Source organism: Aquarana catesbeiana, linkage group LG07 (genome assembly GCF_042186555.1).
Source record: "Aquarana catesbeiana isolate 2022-GZ linkage group LG07, ASM4218655v1, whole genome shotgun sequence".
Classification (NCBI taxonomy): Eukaryota; Metazoa; Chordata; class Amphibia; order Anura; family Ranidae; genus Aquarana; species Aquarana catesbeiana.
In genome coordinates, this window is record NC_133330.1 from 20,267,544 (window position 1) to 20,286,648 (window position 19,105).

The 19,105-nt window shown below is 47.3% G+C and overlaps 1 protein-coding gene across 1 annotated transcript; it reads left to right on the forward strand.

Moving 5' to 3' along the window:
- Positions 1–572: 572 nt before the first annotated feature.
- On the forward strand, positions 573–18,827 carry CAV3 (caveolin 3). Its single transcript, XM_073591345.1, has 2 exons — positions 573–808; positions 18,211–18,827. Exons 1-2 carry the CDS (start codon positions 698–700, stop codon positions 18,550–18,552), a joined length of 453 nt encoding a protein of 150 aa, XP_073447446.1. The 5' UTR covers positions 573–697; the 3' UTR covers positions 18,553–18,827.
- Positions 18,828–19,105: the final 278 nt, after the last annotated feature.

Genomic DNA, 19,105 nt, shown 5'->3' on the forward strand with positions numbered 1-19,105 from the left:
CTTTTTTTTTTTTTTTACATGTATGTTGCACATTTGGACCTATGCCTGCTCACCTTTGTTTGGGGGTGCCATTCATTAATTGCACCACAAGTGTGACTTGTGTTTTTTTTGCACGTTTCATATATGCATGCAAAAGAAAATTGCGCTTTTTGCTCACAAAACGCTCAGTCATGAATGCAGCCTAATTGTTAATCGTATGCCCATGCATCTGCAGGGGCAGCTTGTTTTTGCGAAAGAATCAAGGACTTTGTTTCTACATTTCTCACCCATTAAAATGAATGGACTGCCCTACACATGACGCGCTGGAACGTGCCTAAGCTCGGTTGCGCTTGTATGATGCGCACCCAATCTGCAGCTCACAGCAGTCCAGGTTCACAATGCATGACGAGGTGCGCGTTCTGAGCTGCGATATGTGAATGAGCCGTAAGTACCCATTTGTGTGCTATTTTGAGGTGGTGGGAGGAATGGGGGGGGGGTGTCTGTTGTCCCGGAGTGATCTGGAGATTGGGTTTCAGCCGTGAAATAGCGTGTGGTCAAAATGACACTGACAGCAGCTCAGCTATGCCAGGCAGCTGTTCTCTGGCATCCCGAGAGGCCCTCAGATGTCATAAACATATGACAAAGACACCCAACATCCAGTGCCCCGCGCCCAGCCTTCCCCCCCGTCCACCACGGCTGGTCGAAGCTCCCCCGGACCATGGCCGAAGAACAATCTTATTATGAAGAGAAGATCTCCAAGGATATTCTGACCAAAGAAATCGACTTAGTGGACCGGGACCCCAAGGGGATCAACCAGGACGTGGTGAAGGTCTGTCTATCTTCCCCTACTTGTGGTGTGCCTATCGGTGTAGACCCCCTGGTGTCAAACCTGCAGCCTGAGGGCCAGATATGGCTATTTAGTATATGATGTGCGGCCCTCAGACCTCAGTAGTCTGTAGTGGGAACATTCATTATTGTAATAGCATTAGTAACATTGTTTCTAAAAATTGATCAGACCAGAGATAAAGATATACAATGTAACGTTGTTTATAAACATTGATCAGACCAGAGATAGAGAGATACAATGTAACGTTGTTTATAAACAATGATCAGACAGGAGATAGAAAGATACAAAGTAACATTGTTTATAACATTGATCAGACTGGTGCTAGGAAGACATAAAGTAACACTGTTTATAAAGATTGATCAGACCAGAGATAGACAGATACAAAGTAACATTCTTTATAAATATTATTCAGACCAGAGATGGACAGATACAAAGTAACATTGTTTATAAACATTGATCAGACCGGCAATAAGAAGTTATAAAGTAACACTATTTATAAATATTAATCAGACCAGAGATAGACAGATACAAAGTAACATTGCTATTTTTCTATTCATTCTGTTTTATTCTCCTGCAAATCAAAGGGGTGAGTTTCCATCTGGTGTCATTTAAAGCCTTGGTGAGCCGCATGCGGCCCTTTGCTATGTAATGTGCGGCCCTCCGACCTCAGCAGTGGGAACAGTGTTCCTCTGGGAACTTTCATTGGGGGAATAGCATTGATCCCTACCAGCCTCATATAACATGTTCCCAGGGTCGTATTGTCTTTTGCAGCATATTCCCAGCCGAATATGTATCGCCGGTGCCGCGTTTAGCCGCATTTGGCATCGGAAACTTTGGCGTCTGAACTCATTTTTTTTGCCTTCAAAGAAAAGCCTCTAAACACAACTGCCTAAAAAGGACATTATAGGAACCTGTGTACATGTACACATATGATAACATTGGATGAGTTCAGGGGCAGCTGAAAAAAGCAACCAACTGCCTCTGAACGTCCGTTTACCAGCAGCAGTGTACATGAGGCCTTAAAGTAGAATTCCTGGCTATACCTCACTAATCCTAACACTGCCCCCTTATCCCTCCCAACTCCTATGCTGACTAACCTGTGTAAGAAACAGATGTATATACTTACCTATTTTCAGCCCGCTGTGGTCCGGTCACATGATCCGGCTCCCATGTGTCAGCTGGTGGCAGCTGCAGGGGAGAGGAGGAAGCACCCAGGGCCGGATTACCATAGGGGCTATTGGAGCTGCAGCTCCAGGCCCCATACCTTAAGATAGGCCCATTTGCCAAAAAAATAAAACTAAAACGATCGACTTCGAGGGTCGTAGCTCGGTGACTAGAGACCTCATATTCGGGGGGGGGGGGGGTAGGTAGCTGAAGACCTACCCCACTACTGGTCAAAATTCTAAATTTGGGGCTCCTGGGATCTATGGTTCTGGAGATACGGGGCACCTTGCACAGCCTGTCAGAAGCTACTTACAGCACCACCAGTTTAAAAATGTCACACTCTGTTTTCAGCAGAATGAGAGGATGAGCTCACTCACTGAGGCACTGAGCTCATCCTCTCATTCTGCTGCAAACAGAGTGTGACATTTTTAAACTGGCAGCGCTGTAAGTAGCACTGAGCTCAATGGACAGCTTGGAGTCTTGGACCAATGGTAAAGTACCATTGGCCCCAGCTGTCCAATAAAAACGCTGCAGTGGAGGCTCTCCTCTCACTGCAGTGTCATAGAAGGGGGCGTGTCTAAAAGACAAATACTCCCTTCCAGCCCAGCCCTCCTAACTACAAGGAAAAAAAATATGTGTTTATGTGTATAAGATGTAACCGCAATCCCATGTTTTTCTCACACAGTTAGGGAGAATGAGAATCTGCTGCTGACAAGGTGACTGGTGTGGTGGTGATCAGGGACACTGTGACTGGTGTGGTGATCAGGGACACTGTGACTGGTATGGCAGTGATTAGGGACACTGTGACTGGTGTGGTGGTGATTGGGGACACTGTGACTGGTGTGGAGGTGATCAGGGACACTGTGACTGATGTGGTTGTGATCAGGGACACTGTGACTGATGTGGTGGTGATCAGGGACACTGTGACTGGTGTGGTGGTGATCAGGGACACTGTGACTGGTATGGCAGTGATTAGGGACACTGTGACTGGTGTGGTGGTGATCAGGGACACTGTGACTGGTGTGGTGGTGATCAGGGACACTGTGACTGGTGTGGTGGTGATCGGGGACACTGTGACTGGTGTGGTGGTGATCAGGGACACTGTGACTGGTATGGCGGTGATTAGGGACACTGTGACTGGTGTGGTGGTGATCAGGGACACTGTGACTGGTGTGGTGGTGATCAGGGACACTGTGACTGGTGTGGTGGTGATCAGAGACACTGTGACTGGTGTGGTGGTGAACAGGGACACTGTGACTGGTGTGGTGGTGATCAGAGACACTGTGACTGGTGTGGTGGTGATCAGAGACACTGTGACTGGTGTGGTGGTGATCAGGGACACTGTGACTGGTGTGGTGGTGATCGGTTACACTGTTACTATTGTGGTGATCGGGGACACTGTGACTGGTGTGGTGATCGGGGACACTGTGACTGGTGTGGTGGGGATCGGGGACACTGTGACTGGTGTGGTGGTGATCGGGGACACTGTTACTATTGTGGTGATCGGGGACACTGTGACTGATGTGGTGATCGGGGACACTGTGACTGATGTGGTGGTGATCGGGGACACTGTGACTGATGTGGTGATCGGGGACACTGTGACTGATGTGGTGGTGATCGGGGACACTGTGACTGATGTGGTGATCGGGGACACTGTGACTGGTGTGGTGGTGATCAGTGACACTGTGACTGGTGTGGTGGTGATCGGGGACACTGTTACTATTGTGGTGATCGGGGACACTGTGACTGGTGTGGTGGTGATCGGGGACACTGTGACTGGTGTGGTGGTGATCGGGGACACTGTTACTATTGTGGTGATCGGGGACACTGTGACTGATGTGGTGATCGGGGACACTGTGACTGATGTGGTGGTGATCGGGGACACTGTGACTGATGTGGTGATCGGGGACACTGTGACTGATGTGGTGGTAATCGGGGACACTGTGACTGGTGTGGTGGTGATCAGGGACACTGTGACTGGTGTGGTGGTGATCAGGGACACTGTGACTGGTGTGGTGGTGATCAGGGACACTGTGACTGGTGTGGTGGTGATCGGGGACACTGTTACTATTGTGGTGATCGGGGACACTGTGACTGGTGTGGTGATCGGGGACACTGTGACTGGTGTGGTGGTGATCGGGGACACTGTGACTGGTGTGGTGGTGATCGAGGACACTGTTACTATTGTGGTGATCGGGGACACTGTGACTGATGTGGTGATCGAGGACACTGTGACTGATGTGTTGGTGATCGGGGACACTGTGACTAATGTGGTGATCGGGGACACTGTGACTGATGTGGTGGTGATCGGGGACACTGTGACTATTGTGGTGATCAGGGACACTGTGACTGATGTGGTGGTGATCAGGAACACTGTGACTGGTGTGGTGGTGATCAGGGACACTGTGACTGGTGTGGTGGTGATCAGGGACACTGTGACTGATGTGGTGGTGATCAGGGACACTGTGACTGGTGTGGTGGTGATCGGGGACACTGTGACTGATGTGGTGATCAGGGACACTGTGACTGATGTGGTGATCGGGGACACTGTGACTGATGTGGTGGTGATTGGGGACACTGTGACTGATGTGGTGATCGGGGACACTGTGACTGATGTGGTGGTGATCGGGGACATTGTGATTGATGTGGTGGTGATCGGGGACACTGTGACTGGTGTGGTGATCGGGGACACTGTGACTGGTGTGGTGATCGGGGACACTGTGACTGGTGTGGTGGTGATCAGAGACACTGTGACTGGTATGGCGGTGATTGGGGACACTGTGACTGGTGTGGTGGGGATCAGGGACACTGTGACTGATGTGGTGGTGATTGGGGACACTGTGACTGGTGTGGTGGTGATCAGGGACACTGTGACTGGTGTGGTGGTGATCAGGGACACTGTGACTGATGTGGATGTGATCAGGGACACTGTGACTGGTGTGGTGGTGATCAGGGACACTGTGACTGGTGTGGTGGTGATCAGGGACACTGTGACTGGTGTGGTGGTGATCAGGGACACTGTGACTGGTGTGGTGGTGATCAGGGACACTGTTACTATTGTGGTGATCGGGGACACTGGGACTGGTGTGGTGGTGATCGGGGACACTGTGACTGGTGTGGTGGTGATCGGGGACACTGTTACTATTGTGGTGATCGGGGACACTGTGACTGATGTGGTGATCGGGGACACTGTGACTGATGTGGTGGTGATCGGTGACACTGTGATTGATGTGGTGATCGGGGACACTGTGACTGATGTGGTGGTGATCGGGGACACTGTGACTGGTGTGGTGGTGATCAGGGACACTGTGACTGGTGTGGTGGTGATCAGGGACACTGTGACTGATGTGGTGATGATCAGGGACACTGTGACTGGTGTGGTGGTGATTGGGGACACTGTGACTGATGTGGTGATCGGGGACACTGTGACTGATGTGGTGATCGGGGACACTGTGACTGATGTGGTGGTGATTGGGGACATTGTGATTGATGTGGTGGTGATCGGGGACACTGTGACTGGTGTGGTGATCGGGGACACTGTGACTGGTGTGGTGATCAGGGACACTGTGACTGGTGTGGTGGTGATCGGGGACACTGTGACTGGTGTGGTGATCAGGGACACTGTAACTGATGTGGTGATCGGGGACACTGTGACTGATGTGGTGGTGATCGGGGACACTGTGACTGATGTGGTGGTGATCGGGGACATTGTGATTGATGTGGTGGTGATCGGGGACACTGTGACTGGTGTGGTGATCGGGGACACTGTGACTGGTGTGGTGGTGATCGGGGACACTGTGACTGGTGTGGTGATCAGGGACACTGTAACTGGTATGGCAGTGATTAGGGACACTGTGACTGATGTGGTGGTGATCAGGGACACTGTGACTGGTGTGGTGATCGGGGACACTGTGACTGATGTGGTGATCAGGGACACTGTGACTGATGTGGAGGTGATCAGGGACACTGTGACTGATGTGGTGGTGATCAGGGACACTGTGACTGATTTGGTGGTGATCAGGGACACTGTGACTGATGTGGAGGTGATCAGGGACACTGTGACTGATGTGGTGATCAGGGACACTGTGACTGGTGTGGTGGTGATCGGGGACACTGTGACTGATGTGGTGATCAGGGACACTGTGACTGATGTGGTGGTGATCGGGGACACTGTGACTGATGTGGTGATCAGGGACACTGTGACTGATGTGGTGGTGATCAGGGACACTGTGACTGGTGTGGTGGTGATCGGGGACACTGTGACTGATGTGGTGATCGGGGACACTGTGACTGATGTGGTGGTGATCGGGGACACTGTGACTGGTGTGGTGGTGATCGGGGACACTGTGACTGATGTGGTGATCGGGGACACTGTGACTGATGTGGTGATCAGGGACACTGTGACTGATGTGGTGGTGATCGGGGACACTGTGACTGATGTGGAGGTGATCAGGGACACTGTGACTGATGTGGTGGTGATCAGGGACACTGTGACTGATGTGGTGGTAATCAGGGACACTGTGACTGGTATGGTGATGATCAGGGACACTGTGACTGATGTGGTGGTGATCAGGGACACTGTGACTGATGTGGTGGTGATCGGGGACACTGTGACTGATGTGGTGATGATCGGGGACACTGTGACTGATGTGGTGGTGATCGGGGACACTGGGACTGGTGTGGTGGTGATCGGGGACACTGGGACTGGTGTGGTGGTGATCAGGGACACTGTGACTGATGTGGTGATCAGGGACACTGTGACTGGTGTGGTGGTGATTGGGGACACTGTGACTGATGTGGTGGTGATCAGAGACACTGTGACTGATGTGGTGGTGATCAGGGACACTGTGACTGATGTGGTGGTGATCGGGGACACTGTGACTGATGTGGTGGTGATCAGGGACACTGTGACTGATGTGGAGGTGATCAGGGACACTGTGACTGATGTGGTGATCAGGGACACTGTGACTGATGTGGTGATCAGGGACACTGTGACTGATGTGGTGGTGATCAGGGACACTGTGACTGATGTAGTGGTGATCAGGGACACTGTGACTGATGTGGTGATCAGGGACACTGTGACTGATGTGGTGATCAGGGACACTGTGACTGGTATGGTGATGATCAGGGACACTGTGACTGATGTGGTGGTGATCAGGGACACTGTGACTGATGTGGTGGTGATCAGGGACACTGTGACTGGTATGGTGATGATCAGGGACACTGTGACTGATGTGGTGGTGATCAGGTACACTGTGACTGATGTGGTGGTGATCAGAGACACTGTGACTGATGTGGTGGTGATCAGGGACACTGTGACTGATGTGGTGGTGATCGGGGACACTGTGACTGATGTGGTGGTGATCGGGGACACTGTGACTGATGTGGTGGTAATCGGGGACACTGGGACTGGTGTGGTGGTGATCGGGACACTGTGACTGATGTGGTGATCAGGGACACTGTGACTGGTGTGGTGATCAGGGACACTGTGACTGGTGTGGTGATCAGGGACACTGTGACTGATGTGGTGATCAGGGACACTGTGACTGGTGTGGTGATCAGGGACACTGTGACTGATGTGGTGATCAGGGACACTGTGACTGGTGTGGTGGGGATCAGGGACACTGTGACTGGTGTGGTGGTGATCGGGGACACTGTGACTAGTGTGGTGGTGATTGGGGGACACTGTGACTGATGTGGTGATCTGGGACACTGTGACTGGTGTGGTGGTAATCGGGGACACTGTGACTGATGTGGTGATCGGGGACACTGTGACTGATGTGGTGATCAGGGACACTGTGACTGATGTGGTGGTGATCAGGGACACTGTGACTGATGTGGTGGTGATCAGGGACACTGTGACTGGTGTGGTGGTGATTGGGGACACTGTGACTGATGTGGTGGTGATCAGAGACACTGTGACTGGTGTGGTGGTGATCAGAGACACTGTGACTGGTGTGGTGGTGATCGGGGACACTGGGACTGGTGTGGTGGTGATCGGGGACACTGGGACTGGTGACTTATAATTAGAGCTGAACCCGTTATTTTTTCTTTTATAGATAACACAAAATATCTTCATTTTGATTTTTTTCCCCTTAAATGAACACGATATAATCTTCCGGAATGTTGGATATCTCAGAGACACATTTTGTAGTTCAGATTTTGAGCTCAGCACTTTATTTGGACTTTTATGTGTTTTTTTCTTCTCTATTAATAGCCATGTAGTTGCCGAGATAATAACATAAGGTAGATGGATTCGGAATAAAATGAATCTGGGGAAATAAATGGCAGTGATGACCTTGGCGCGGCTCCTCTCTATGATTGGGTGAGCTGCACTAAACTAACAAGAACCCCTGAAAAGCTGAATGACCTGGACAATGCTGAATCAATCAGAAGAGCAAATGTCATGAAAACGGCACATGCAGTACGATGTGTGATTTGTAGGATAACAATGTCTAATAGGAGTCCATAGAAAATCCATCCAGAGCTCCTCACTGTCCGCTCTCCAGCCTAAAGTGAACCTTGTGTCAGATATGTGCAGTGCAGCATGCCAAATAATATGTCAATGTGATAGTTATGTCATTCCTCTCACGGTACCACCAAGCATCTACTTTTCTCTTCATTTTTGTTCAGGCATCATCCAGAGTCACCATCTATTTCCTAGACTGGTATCCCAGAAATTACACAGACATGCAAATTCTTGCCGTTCTTAGCTGTGTTCAACACAGATCAGCCTCCTGCTGCAGCCTCTCACCTTGTGACTTGCTACAAAGTTACAATGTTGCAGTCTGATCACTTGGGGGGGGGGGGGATTGAGGAAATGCTCCCGCCTGCCTGCAGCAGACTGATGACATCATCTCAGCCTAGGCAAAGTCACCAACTGAAGCTCATGGATGCCTTTTTAATGATAAAGGGTGGAGCTTCTCTGGATAATGATACTGCTGCTGTATATTGTGACATATTTAATTATGCTTATCAGAGGACTACTCCATCACATTACTGACACTTGTGCCATCTGAAAACAATGGCTAAATCTACAGCTAATGACTTTTACAGTCTGATAGAAGGGCGGCATCAGATCCTGGACAGACCATAAAACAGCCGACGTGCAAACAGCTGTAAGTGAGGTCACAGAGACCAGAGCAATATTGGAGAGGTCCTAATACAAGGTTCTAAGAACCAAGACAGGTGCATTAAAGTGCAACTTTAACCAAAAAGCTACAGAGAGTGATACAAAGTAACATTGTTTATAAACATTGATCAGACGGAGATAGAGAGATACAAAGTTACACTGTTTATAAATATTGTTCAAAAGGGAGATAGAGATATACAAAGTAACATTGTTTATAAACATTGATCATACCAGAGATAGAGAGATACAAAGTTACATTTTTTATAAACATTTTTCAAAGGGGAGATAGAGAGATAGAAAGTAAAATTGTCCAAAAACGTTGATCAGACAGGAGATAGAGAGATACAAAGTAACATTGTTTAAAAACTTTGTTCAAAGGGGAGATAGAGATATACAAAGTAACAATGTTCAGACTTGAGAAAGAGATACAAAGTACAATTATTATTATTTTTATATTCACTGTTTTAGTTTTTAAAATAAAATATGATCCTATTTAACCCCTATAAACCTTTAGTTAACCCTAATAGTGCCTAATTATTTCCTTCTTCCTCCTCCGTGCCTATTATTATCCTGCTGATTTTTTAAATTATTATTTCTTTTTCAAACTATTAACGATTAAAACAATTTTTTTTCACTTTTTTCATGCTTATTTGTTTATTATTTTGTTAATTTTATTTTAAATGTCGCAATAAAAAAGTGCAAAATTGTAAAAAAAAAAAAAAAAACTAAGAAAAAAAACAACAACTTTATTTCATATTTAAATAACTTTGCAATAATTTGTTCCAGAATTATAATGTTAGTTGCACTTTAAACAAAACACATTCTAAAATAAAAACAATATATATATGATTTTTATCTACAGTAACATTTTTGTTTTGTTTTCTTTAATAAAAATGGTTATAAGTAGAAAAAAGTGTTGTTTTTGGCCATGGATTGCATAAAAAATAGAATCATTTTTGCAAGACAATATCACCAAATGAAAACATCATTTGTTCTATAACAATGTATGACTATGTTATCTTACATAATGACCAATTACTGCTGAATAAACAGGTCTTTATGGGAAATGTAAAAATTGCTCTGGTCTGTACTGGGGAGGAGGGGAGGTGGGGAGGTGGGAGCTAGACTGGTGTTGGAGTTGCAATTTAATTTTAGTTGATGAGTCCCCCCCCCCCCCCCCCCCCAAATCCCAAAGCAACCCACCACTATTAAGTTGCTCCATTCTACACATTCCATTCTAACAGTTTCCAGAAAGATGAGAGGGGTTGTAGAGAGCCGTGCTATGTACAAAGCTCCTTTCTCCCAATATACAGAAAGCTGATTGAATGTTTCTCCTGAAACTTTACACTGTGACACACGGAAGGTCCGACAGTAAGTGCCCTGTAAGTAAGTGTGAATTTCTAGAACTTCATGGATTTGATCAGGTATAGAAAAGGTCAGCTGGAGAGTCAAACCAGGTCATAGATCCTTTAGGGTCTCATCATCACTGAGTTACCGGATTTGTACACCTGCTGTGCCCATTATGAGGAGTTCCCACCAACCCTGAGATGAGTTCCTTGGTTTATACACCTGCTGTGCCCATTATGAGGGGTTCCCTCCATCCCTGTGCTCAGTTCCATGGTCTGTACACCCGCTGTGCCCATTTATGAGGGGTTCCCGCCATCCCTGTGCTGGGTTTCTGGGTCTGTACATCTGCTGTGCCCATTATGAGGGGTTCCCACCATCCCTGTGCGGAGTTCCAGGGTCTGTACACATGCTGTGCCCATTATAAGGGGTTCTCACCATCCCTGTGCTGAGTTCCTGGGTCTGTACACCTGCTGTGCCCATTATGAGGAGTTCCCACCAACCCTGAGATGAGTTCCTTGGTTTATACACCTGCTGTGCCCATTATGAGGGGTTCCCTCCATCCCTGTGCTCAGTTCCATGGTCTGTACACCCGCTGTGCCCATTTATGAGGGGTTCCCGCCATCCCTGTGCTGGGTTTCTGGGTCTGTACATCTGCTGTGCCCATTATGAGGGGTTCCCACCATCCCTGTGCGGAGTTCCAGGGTCTGTACACATGCTGTGCCCATTATAAGGGGTTCTCACCATCCCTGTGCTGAGTTCCCAGGTCAGTACACCTGCTGTGCCCATTATGAGGGGTTCATTTTGTTTATTGAAAAATCTTACAAACAACAACTTATGTACAATAAAAACATAATAAATAAATAAATAAAACATATTTACAAAATAATTGAATATGACTATACAAAACAAAAAAAAAAAACAAGAATGGTGCAAACCAAATTGTGCACAACATAATCCCTACGGGAGAGCCAGACTAAGGAACATCACCGTCACCATGCATGTAGCCTTTTATAAAAACGGAGTGGGAACTGCCATTAGGGTAGTTGAGGCAGACGGTTCTTAGCCTGACTACTCCCTCTTCCTGGAGAACCAGCGTGCTTTGTTGCACCCTGGAACTCATCATCCATAGAAGATGCCGAACTCAACGAGTTCCATGCATCATCATCATCTGACAGGACTTCAAACTTATTTGCCAAAGGCAAAACCTTAGGACTTAAGGTAACTGTACCTCTTTTTTTTTCTTTCTTTTGCAGCTCCTCCTCCTTTTATCCTCCAACCACTCCATATCATCCTTGAACAAACCGGAGTCAACTGCCTCCCCACACCTATCCTCCCCTTCACCCCCCACTCTTCCTTCCCTTATCTACCACCAGGCCAGCCTCTTCACCATTTTCCCCACTACTCTGCACCCCTCGATCCTTAACAGAGACCTTGCAGCGTCGAGGGAGGGGGACTGGCACTGCACTTGATGCACCTGCCTCAGCACCTCTCGCTGCCTCTGCAATTTTAGTAGACATAGAAGGAATGGACACATTCTCAGTAAGTGATACCTTACCTACAGACTGGGAAGACATAGGTACACTAGGTAAATGCACAGACTGGGAAGACACGGGCACACTAGGTAAATGCACAGACTGGGAAGACACAGACATACTGGGTATTGGCACAGACTGGGGCAACTGGGAAGACACAGACACATTGGGTATTGGCACAGACTCTGACTCACAGGCACCCCAGCTGCTGAGCTCCGAGCATCCTCCATGTCCATGCGGAAGAACTCTCTCATAAGCTCAGGCTTGTTGTGCATTGCCTCAGGACACTGACTGTAAGGATGTCCCACCACATTGCACAGATTGCACCTTATAATATTACAGTCCTTTGCCAAATGTCCTATACCTGACACAGAGAGAACTTCATCACTGGACAGGAGGATGCAAGATGCCCTTTATCTCCACACTTATTGCAGAGCTTTGGCTGGCCGGGTAGAAGATGGCCAGCCTGTCCCTCCCCAGGAAAGCTGAGGATGGCAGATGCTGGACAACATTGTCAATTACTTTTAATCTTAACTGCACAGACCATCCCCCATCCATATTTCCCGATCATCCACAATCTTCTTTAGAGGACTCAGGACATCTCCATACCTCCTCAACCATACAGATAAATCCCCTTGTGGTATGGACTCATTGCAGACAAGAACTGTAACCATTTTAATGAGTGGCTGGCGTTATTTAAGCTTTGAGAGGAGCCCTTTCCAGTCCGGCAGGCCCCTACACACGTGCTCATATTTCTCCCAAAATATGTCCAAAGACTCCGGACGGATAAAGGACAAATCATACTCATAGGAACCTGCCGGACTGATCAGGGCGAAGATATCTGTGGGCCTAAACCCCATCTGCAAATTCTTATCCACCACTGCCCTCCTATGTGGGGGAATTCCTCCACCCTCCCATTTTAATTAAATGACATTCCTCCTTTTAAACAGGGAGGAAGATAAAACATTTTCATGTCCTTCCCTACTTGCTGCCCCTTCCCAGATCCTGTAGCAGCAACACCAGCATAAGTTTTTCTTACACCAGCAGCATTTGAAGTCTTGTCCTTAGACACATTCAAACCTGCTGGCAGAGAGTCTGAATCATCTGTGATAGCAGTCTTCTGATTAGCAGAGGCAGGACCCACCCTCTCCCCCTGCTCTGAACACTCAGCTTCTTTCCTGGGATCAATCACAGTCTTGGCTGCTGCAGACTCCTGGAGAGTTGTAGCACTACTGCACCCAGCATCTCCTCCACCATTCTCAGGAACAGCCACTGTGTATGGTCCAGGCAAAGTCTCTGCATTGTCCTTGGAGCTCCTCACTGCAGACTCTCCCCCCCAGAAGCTTCTCACCAGTTTGATCTGAAGCTTTGTTTTCAGCAGGTAATTCAGACTGCACTTCATGCTTCACATTGTCTATGGTTCTGGGCTGACTGCCCATAGCACTACAACCCTCAGGCAAGCTCATTGTCATTAATAAAGTTCACATCACCATCTTGCACACACACTGTACCTGCTTGCTGTGCTGTCACCTTTGCGATGTCATGGCTGACAGTGGGATAAGACTTCCCCCCAGCTGCTTCAGACTTCATGGTGGATCTTGCTCTCGCTACAGGTCTCTCTTTCACAGGGTAAGGAACAGTGTCCATCTCCTCATCATCATCTGGGGAATCCGCACCCGGAGGGGATTCCAGCTTACAGATGAATTCCAGCATGCCAGTACCTTCAACCTCCTGTTCAGATGTTCCATATTGCTGCTGCAGTGGGAGGGAGACAGATGCCTCCGCCATTGAGGGCTCAGCAGATGCCTGAGGTGTTGAACAGCTGGGCTCATCCTCCGGGCCCACTTTCTCACTCTCTGCTGACTCTGTCGGTACCTGCATTCCCTCACTGATTGGGTCACTTTCCATGCAGGAAGCGGCTCCTCTCCTCATTCGGTTGAATCGTTCCTCATTTCTACATTTTTCTTTAAATATTCCGCTATTCTCCTTCAGAGAGCTCACCAATTCTTTCTGCTTCTTCACAGCTTGTTCCAAGTCCTTCAGCTCAGGCCTCAGAGCCGGTCTCTTCTTGCTGTATAGTTTGGAACAAATCAGTTTTTTTCTTCCTAAATTCAGCCATCAAAATCAGCAATTTCTCCTCTTCTTTCTCAATCCGTTTCAGCTTACTGACAATAATCTGTCTAAAGGCAGACAGGGACTCATCTCTCCTTGGGCCAGGCCCAGTATCTTCCACAGGGCTATCCAGGGGGCCCCCGCCAGGGTCCTCCCCAGGATCCAGCATCCCTCCTGGTGCAGAGAAGCAACTCCAGCCCCTGGTCTCTGGAAGCACAGGAGCTAAGAAACCAGCAACCTCACACCTCACTGTCAAGGAGTAGAATGGCATTTTCCCCATTATGAGGGGTTCCCACCATCCCTGTGCTGAGTTCCTGGGTCTGTACACCTGCTGTGCCCATTTGAGGGGTTCCCACCATCCCTGTGCTGAGTTCGCGGGTCTGTACACCTGGGTCTACCTTTAAGAAGCCTCCCTTGGATAGACATCTGCGGGCACCGCCATCTTGGAGGTGGTGTCAGCAGTAGGGTTGCCACTTTTTCTTCAAGCCAAACCCAAACACTTTAGCGGCGCACAGCAATTTATTCATTTTTAGTATACACTATAGGATTGTAACACACATGAGACACTTTTGGGTGCTCCAAAGAGAATAGTAATGCAGAACACATAGTGCCCACTCACCCTCCTGTCCAGCCCTGTATGAGCCACATTCCTGTCTGAATGATGTGTCCGGGGTGCAGGCGGACTGAAACCTGGACACATAAATTACAACCCGGACTGTCCGGGTGCATCCGGGACATGTGGCAACCCTAGTCAGCAGCCCCAGCAGTCTCAGAGCTATCATTCAAGTGACACTCTATAGAATTCCCCTTCGCTCCTCCCACGGCAGCTACATAAAAGATTACGTAGGGAGGTTAGGGGAGGGGTGGAGGAGCTGGGCCAGCACAGACAATAATTCGCCACTCCCAGAAAAGCAGCTGTTATAGGGAACTGACTTTTCCTGGAGCAGTCACATTTTCTAGGAAGATCAAGGACACCTTTGAAGTTGATGACAGGGTCTCTTTAATGTGCCTCACCAAGAGGCGTGTTTTTAATGGGCGCTTCCTCTTTCAGCACCTGTTCTGCTAGGGATTCGTCATCTGTCAAATATCGGCATTTTATTAAATGGGAACATCTATGCTGCAACTAAGCGCTTGTTACGCTTTTGATCCCATTTAGCTATCCGTTCCATTATAAGACCCGCCAGCTGTCAGATGAGTGCGCGAGTTTCCGAGGACGCGGCCACTTATAACCAAGTGACTCTATTAGGCCAAACACGCAGTCCCAGTCCTTGTTTACATTATTCCCCCCAGGAGCCAGCTCCAGCCCGCCCAATTAGAATACATTCCTAAATGCGTGGAATATTTCTGGCTATTAACCATTTGGCTCTCACAGACATTTTTTCCATTTTTGCACACATGGTAAACTTTAGTAAAAAAAAACCCCAAGTAGTAAATATTTTCTAAAAGCAAAATGGTAGTAGTTGCTGTTTATAATGTCATATGACATGACTGTACATGTCAAACATATTTTCTGTACAAAAAAAAAAATACAATACATTTAATTTTAGAGCACACAAAGACATTATTTTGCCCAAGTTTTGATGAGGTTGTGATGAGTACATAGATACCAAACATGTCAAGCTTTAAAACTGTGCCTGCATCTAAAAGAGCAAGAAACTTTGTTACCCAAAATTGTCCATAAGTGTCACTATGAAAGCCTTTATGGGTCATTAGTTAACCATGAATGACGGACCCACAATTAGCGCTTTCACACTGACGTCTGCGGTGATATGTAACATGTGAAATGCAATCCTCGTTTTTCTTGTGTTTTGACACCCACAGTACGCATGTATGTTCTAATGTGTCTGTACACGGGGATCTTTAACTTTTTTTTATAAGTTACAAAAAAATTTACTTTTTTTTTTTACAATTAATTATATTGCTATACATAGGGAGCCAATTAAATCTCTCTGACTCTTCCCCAGCAAGTATATCTGGATCAGAAACCTGAAGATGACTAGGGGCTGAGGTTCAAAATTGGGAGTTAGCTCTCTATCACCTGGGGTATCCTCCGGGGTCCTCAGAGTAGCCCGAGAAATGTAGAAGGGATGAGAGCGTCCCAGAAGTAGTGTGGGGATGGTAGATTTTTATGGGACATGACAAGAAAAAAAATCCAATGCATTTTAGGGACTCAGAATTCCTTTGTCAGGGCTTAAAATTCCAGCAATGATTGAGGAAAAACTAGACAAAATGATTGCAAATAATAAATCAGGAGTAAGTGATGCAGAGAGTGAAGAAGTCAGGAGTAAGTAATGCACAGAGTGAAGAGGTCAGGAGTAAGTAATGCAGAGAATGAAGAGGTCAGGAGTAAGTAATGAAGAGAAAGAAGAGGTTAGGAGTAAGTAACACACAGAGTGAAGAGGTCAGAAATAGGTAATGCACAGAGTTAGGAGGTCAGGAGTAAGTATTGCACAGAGTGCAGAGGTTAGGAGTAACTAATGCACAGAGTGAAGAGGAAAAGAGTAAGTAATGCAATGAGTGCAGGAGTCAGAAGTAGGTAATGCACAGAATGCAGGGGTCAGGAGTAAGTAATGCACAGAGTGAAGAGGTAAGGAGTAAGTAATGCACAGAATGCAGGGGCCAGGAATAAGTAATGCCCAGAATGCACAGGTCAGGAGTAAGTAATGCACAGACTGCAGACGTTAGTAGTAGGTAATGTAAGGAGTGAAGAGGTCAGTAGTAAGTAATGCACAGAGTGAAGAGGTCAAGAGTAGGTAATGCACAGAGTTAAGAAGTAAGTAATGTAATGAGTGCAGGGGTCAGGAGTAAGTAATGCAATGAGTGCAGCGGTCAGAAATAAGTAATGCACTGAATACAGAGGTCAGGAGTAAGTAATGCACAGACTGCAGGGGTCAGGAATAAGTAATGCACAGACTGCAGGGGTCAGGAGTAAGTAATGCACAGAGTTAAGAAGTCAGGAGTAAGTAATGCACAGAATGCAGAAGTTAGGAGTAAGTAATGAAAGGAGTGAAGAGGTCAGAAGTAATGCACAGAATGCAAGGGTCAGAAGTAAGTAATGCACAGACTGCAGGGGTCAGGAATAAGTAATGCACAGACTGCAGAAGTTAGGAGTAAGTAATGCAAGGAGTGAAGAGGTCAGAAGTAATGCACAGAATGCAGGGGTCAGGAGTAAGTAATGCACAGACTGCAGGGGTCAAGAGTAAGTAATGCACAGAGTTAAGAGGTCAGGAGTAAGTAATGCGCAGAATGCAGAAGTTAGGAGTAAGTAATGCAAGGAGTGGAGATGTCAGAAGTAATGCACAGAATGCAGGGGTCAGGAGTAAGTAATGCACAGACTGCAGGCATCAGGAGTAAGTAATGCACAGAGTGAAGAGGTCAGGAGCAAGTAACACACAGAGTTAAGATGTAAGGAGTAAGTAATGTAGAGAGTGCAGAGGTTAGGGGTAAGTAATGCACAGAGTGCAGTGGTAAGGAGTAAGTAATGTAGAGAGTGCAGAGGTTAGGAGTAAGTAATGCACAGAGTGCAGAGGTAAGGAGTAAGTAATGTAGAGAGTGCAGAGGTTAGGAGTAAGTAATGCACAGAGTGCAGAGGTAAGGAGTAAGTAATGTAGAGAGTGCAGAGGTTAGGAGTAAGTAATGCAGAGAGTGCAGAGGTTAGGAGTAAGTAATGCACAGAGTGCAGAGGTTAGGAGTAAGTAATGCAGAGAGTGCAGAGGTTAGGAGTAAGTAATGCACAGAGTGCAGAGGTTAGGAGTAAGTAATGCACAGAGTGCAGAGGTAAGGAGTAAGTAATGCACAGAGTGCAGAGGTAAGGTGTAAGTAATGTAAGGAGTAAAGAGGCCAAAAATAAGCAAAGTACATAGTACCTCCCAAGCAAAATGTTGCCAGGCAGATTATACCACAGCCCATGAGCAAGGGACACAATCAGATGCCAACTGAGGACAATTCCTGGGACACTTTTTCCCAGGGACAACCTCCTGAAATCAGGACTGTCTCCAGAAACCAGGGACATCTGGTCACCCAATACTAGATTATGTTGTATGTTGCAATGGAATGTATTGGTGATCAGTTTATGTGATTTTTTTTTTCCCTTTCAGGTAGATTTTGAAGACGTCATTGCAGAACCGTACGGCGTTCACAGCTTCGATGGCGTCTGGAAGGCCAGTTACACCACGTTCACCATCACAAAGTACTGGTGTTACCGGCTGCTCTCGTCTCTGATTGGCATACCCCTGTCCATCTGCTGGGGGGTCCTCTTCGCTCTGATCTCCTTCTGTCACATCTGGACGGTGGTGCCCTGTGTCAAGAGCTACCTGATCGAGATCCAGTGTGTCAGCAGGATGTTTTCTCTCTGCGTCCGCACCTTCTGCGACCCGATTTTTGAAGCCTTGGGAAAGATGTTCAGCGCCATCAAAGTCACCCTGCAGAAAAAGGTTTGACTGCTGTGTAAACCAGAGATCGCACCAGATGGAGCGCACAGGAAAACACTGCAAAGATTCATGGGACATTTTCATTTTATAGACTTTTTTAACCATTTTCCACTAATAAGCTTTTTTGAAGAAAAAAAAATGCTCCTTCGGCCTTTCTCTGTATTTTTGTCTAATTTGAGTGAAAATCTAAAAATATGCAATTTGTTTCATGTAATTGTTTTTTAACGTTTTTCAACTCACCTGATCGGGCACTTCACCTCTTTTTGGAAAATATATTCCAATCAAACTGCTTCTATTGTGTCTACCTATGAGCTGAACTCCATTTACATTTTTAAGGGGTCTGTGCTGGGGGTGAGAGACAGTCCCAAGGGGTCTGTACTGGGGAGGGGAGTTTGTACTGGGGGGGTGGCTGTTCTGAGGGGTCTGTACTGGGGGGAGGGGGTGACTGTTATGAGGAGTCTGTACTGGGGAGGGGAGTTTGTACTGGGAGGGTGGCTGTTCTGAGGGGTCTGTACTAGGGGTGGGGGTGACTGTCAAGAGAGGTCAGTACTGGGGATGAGTG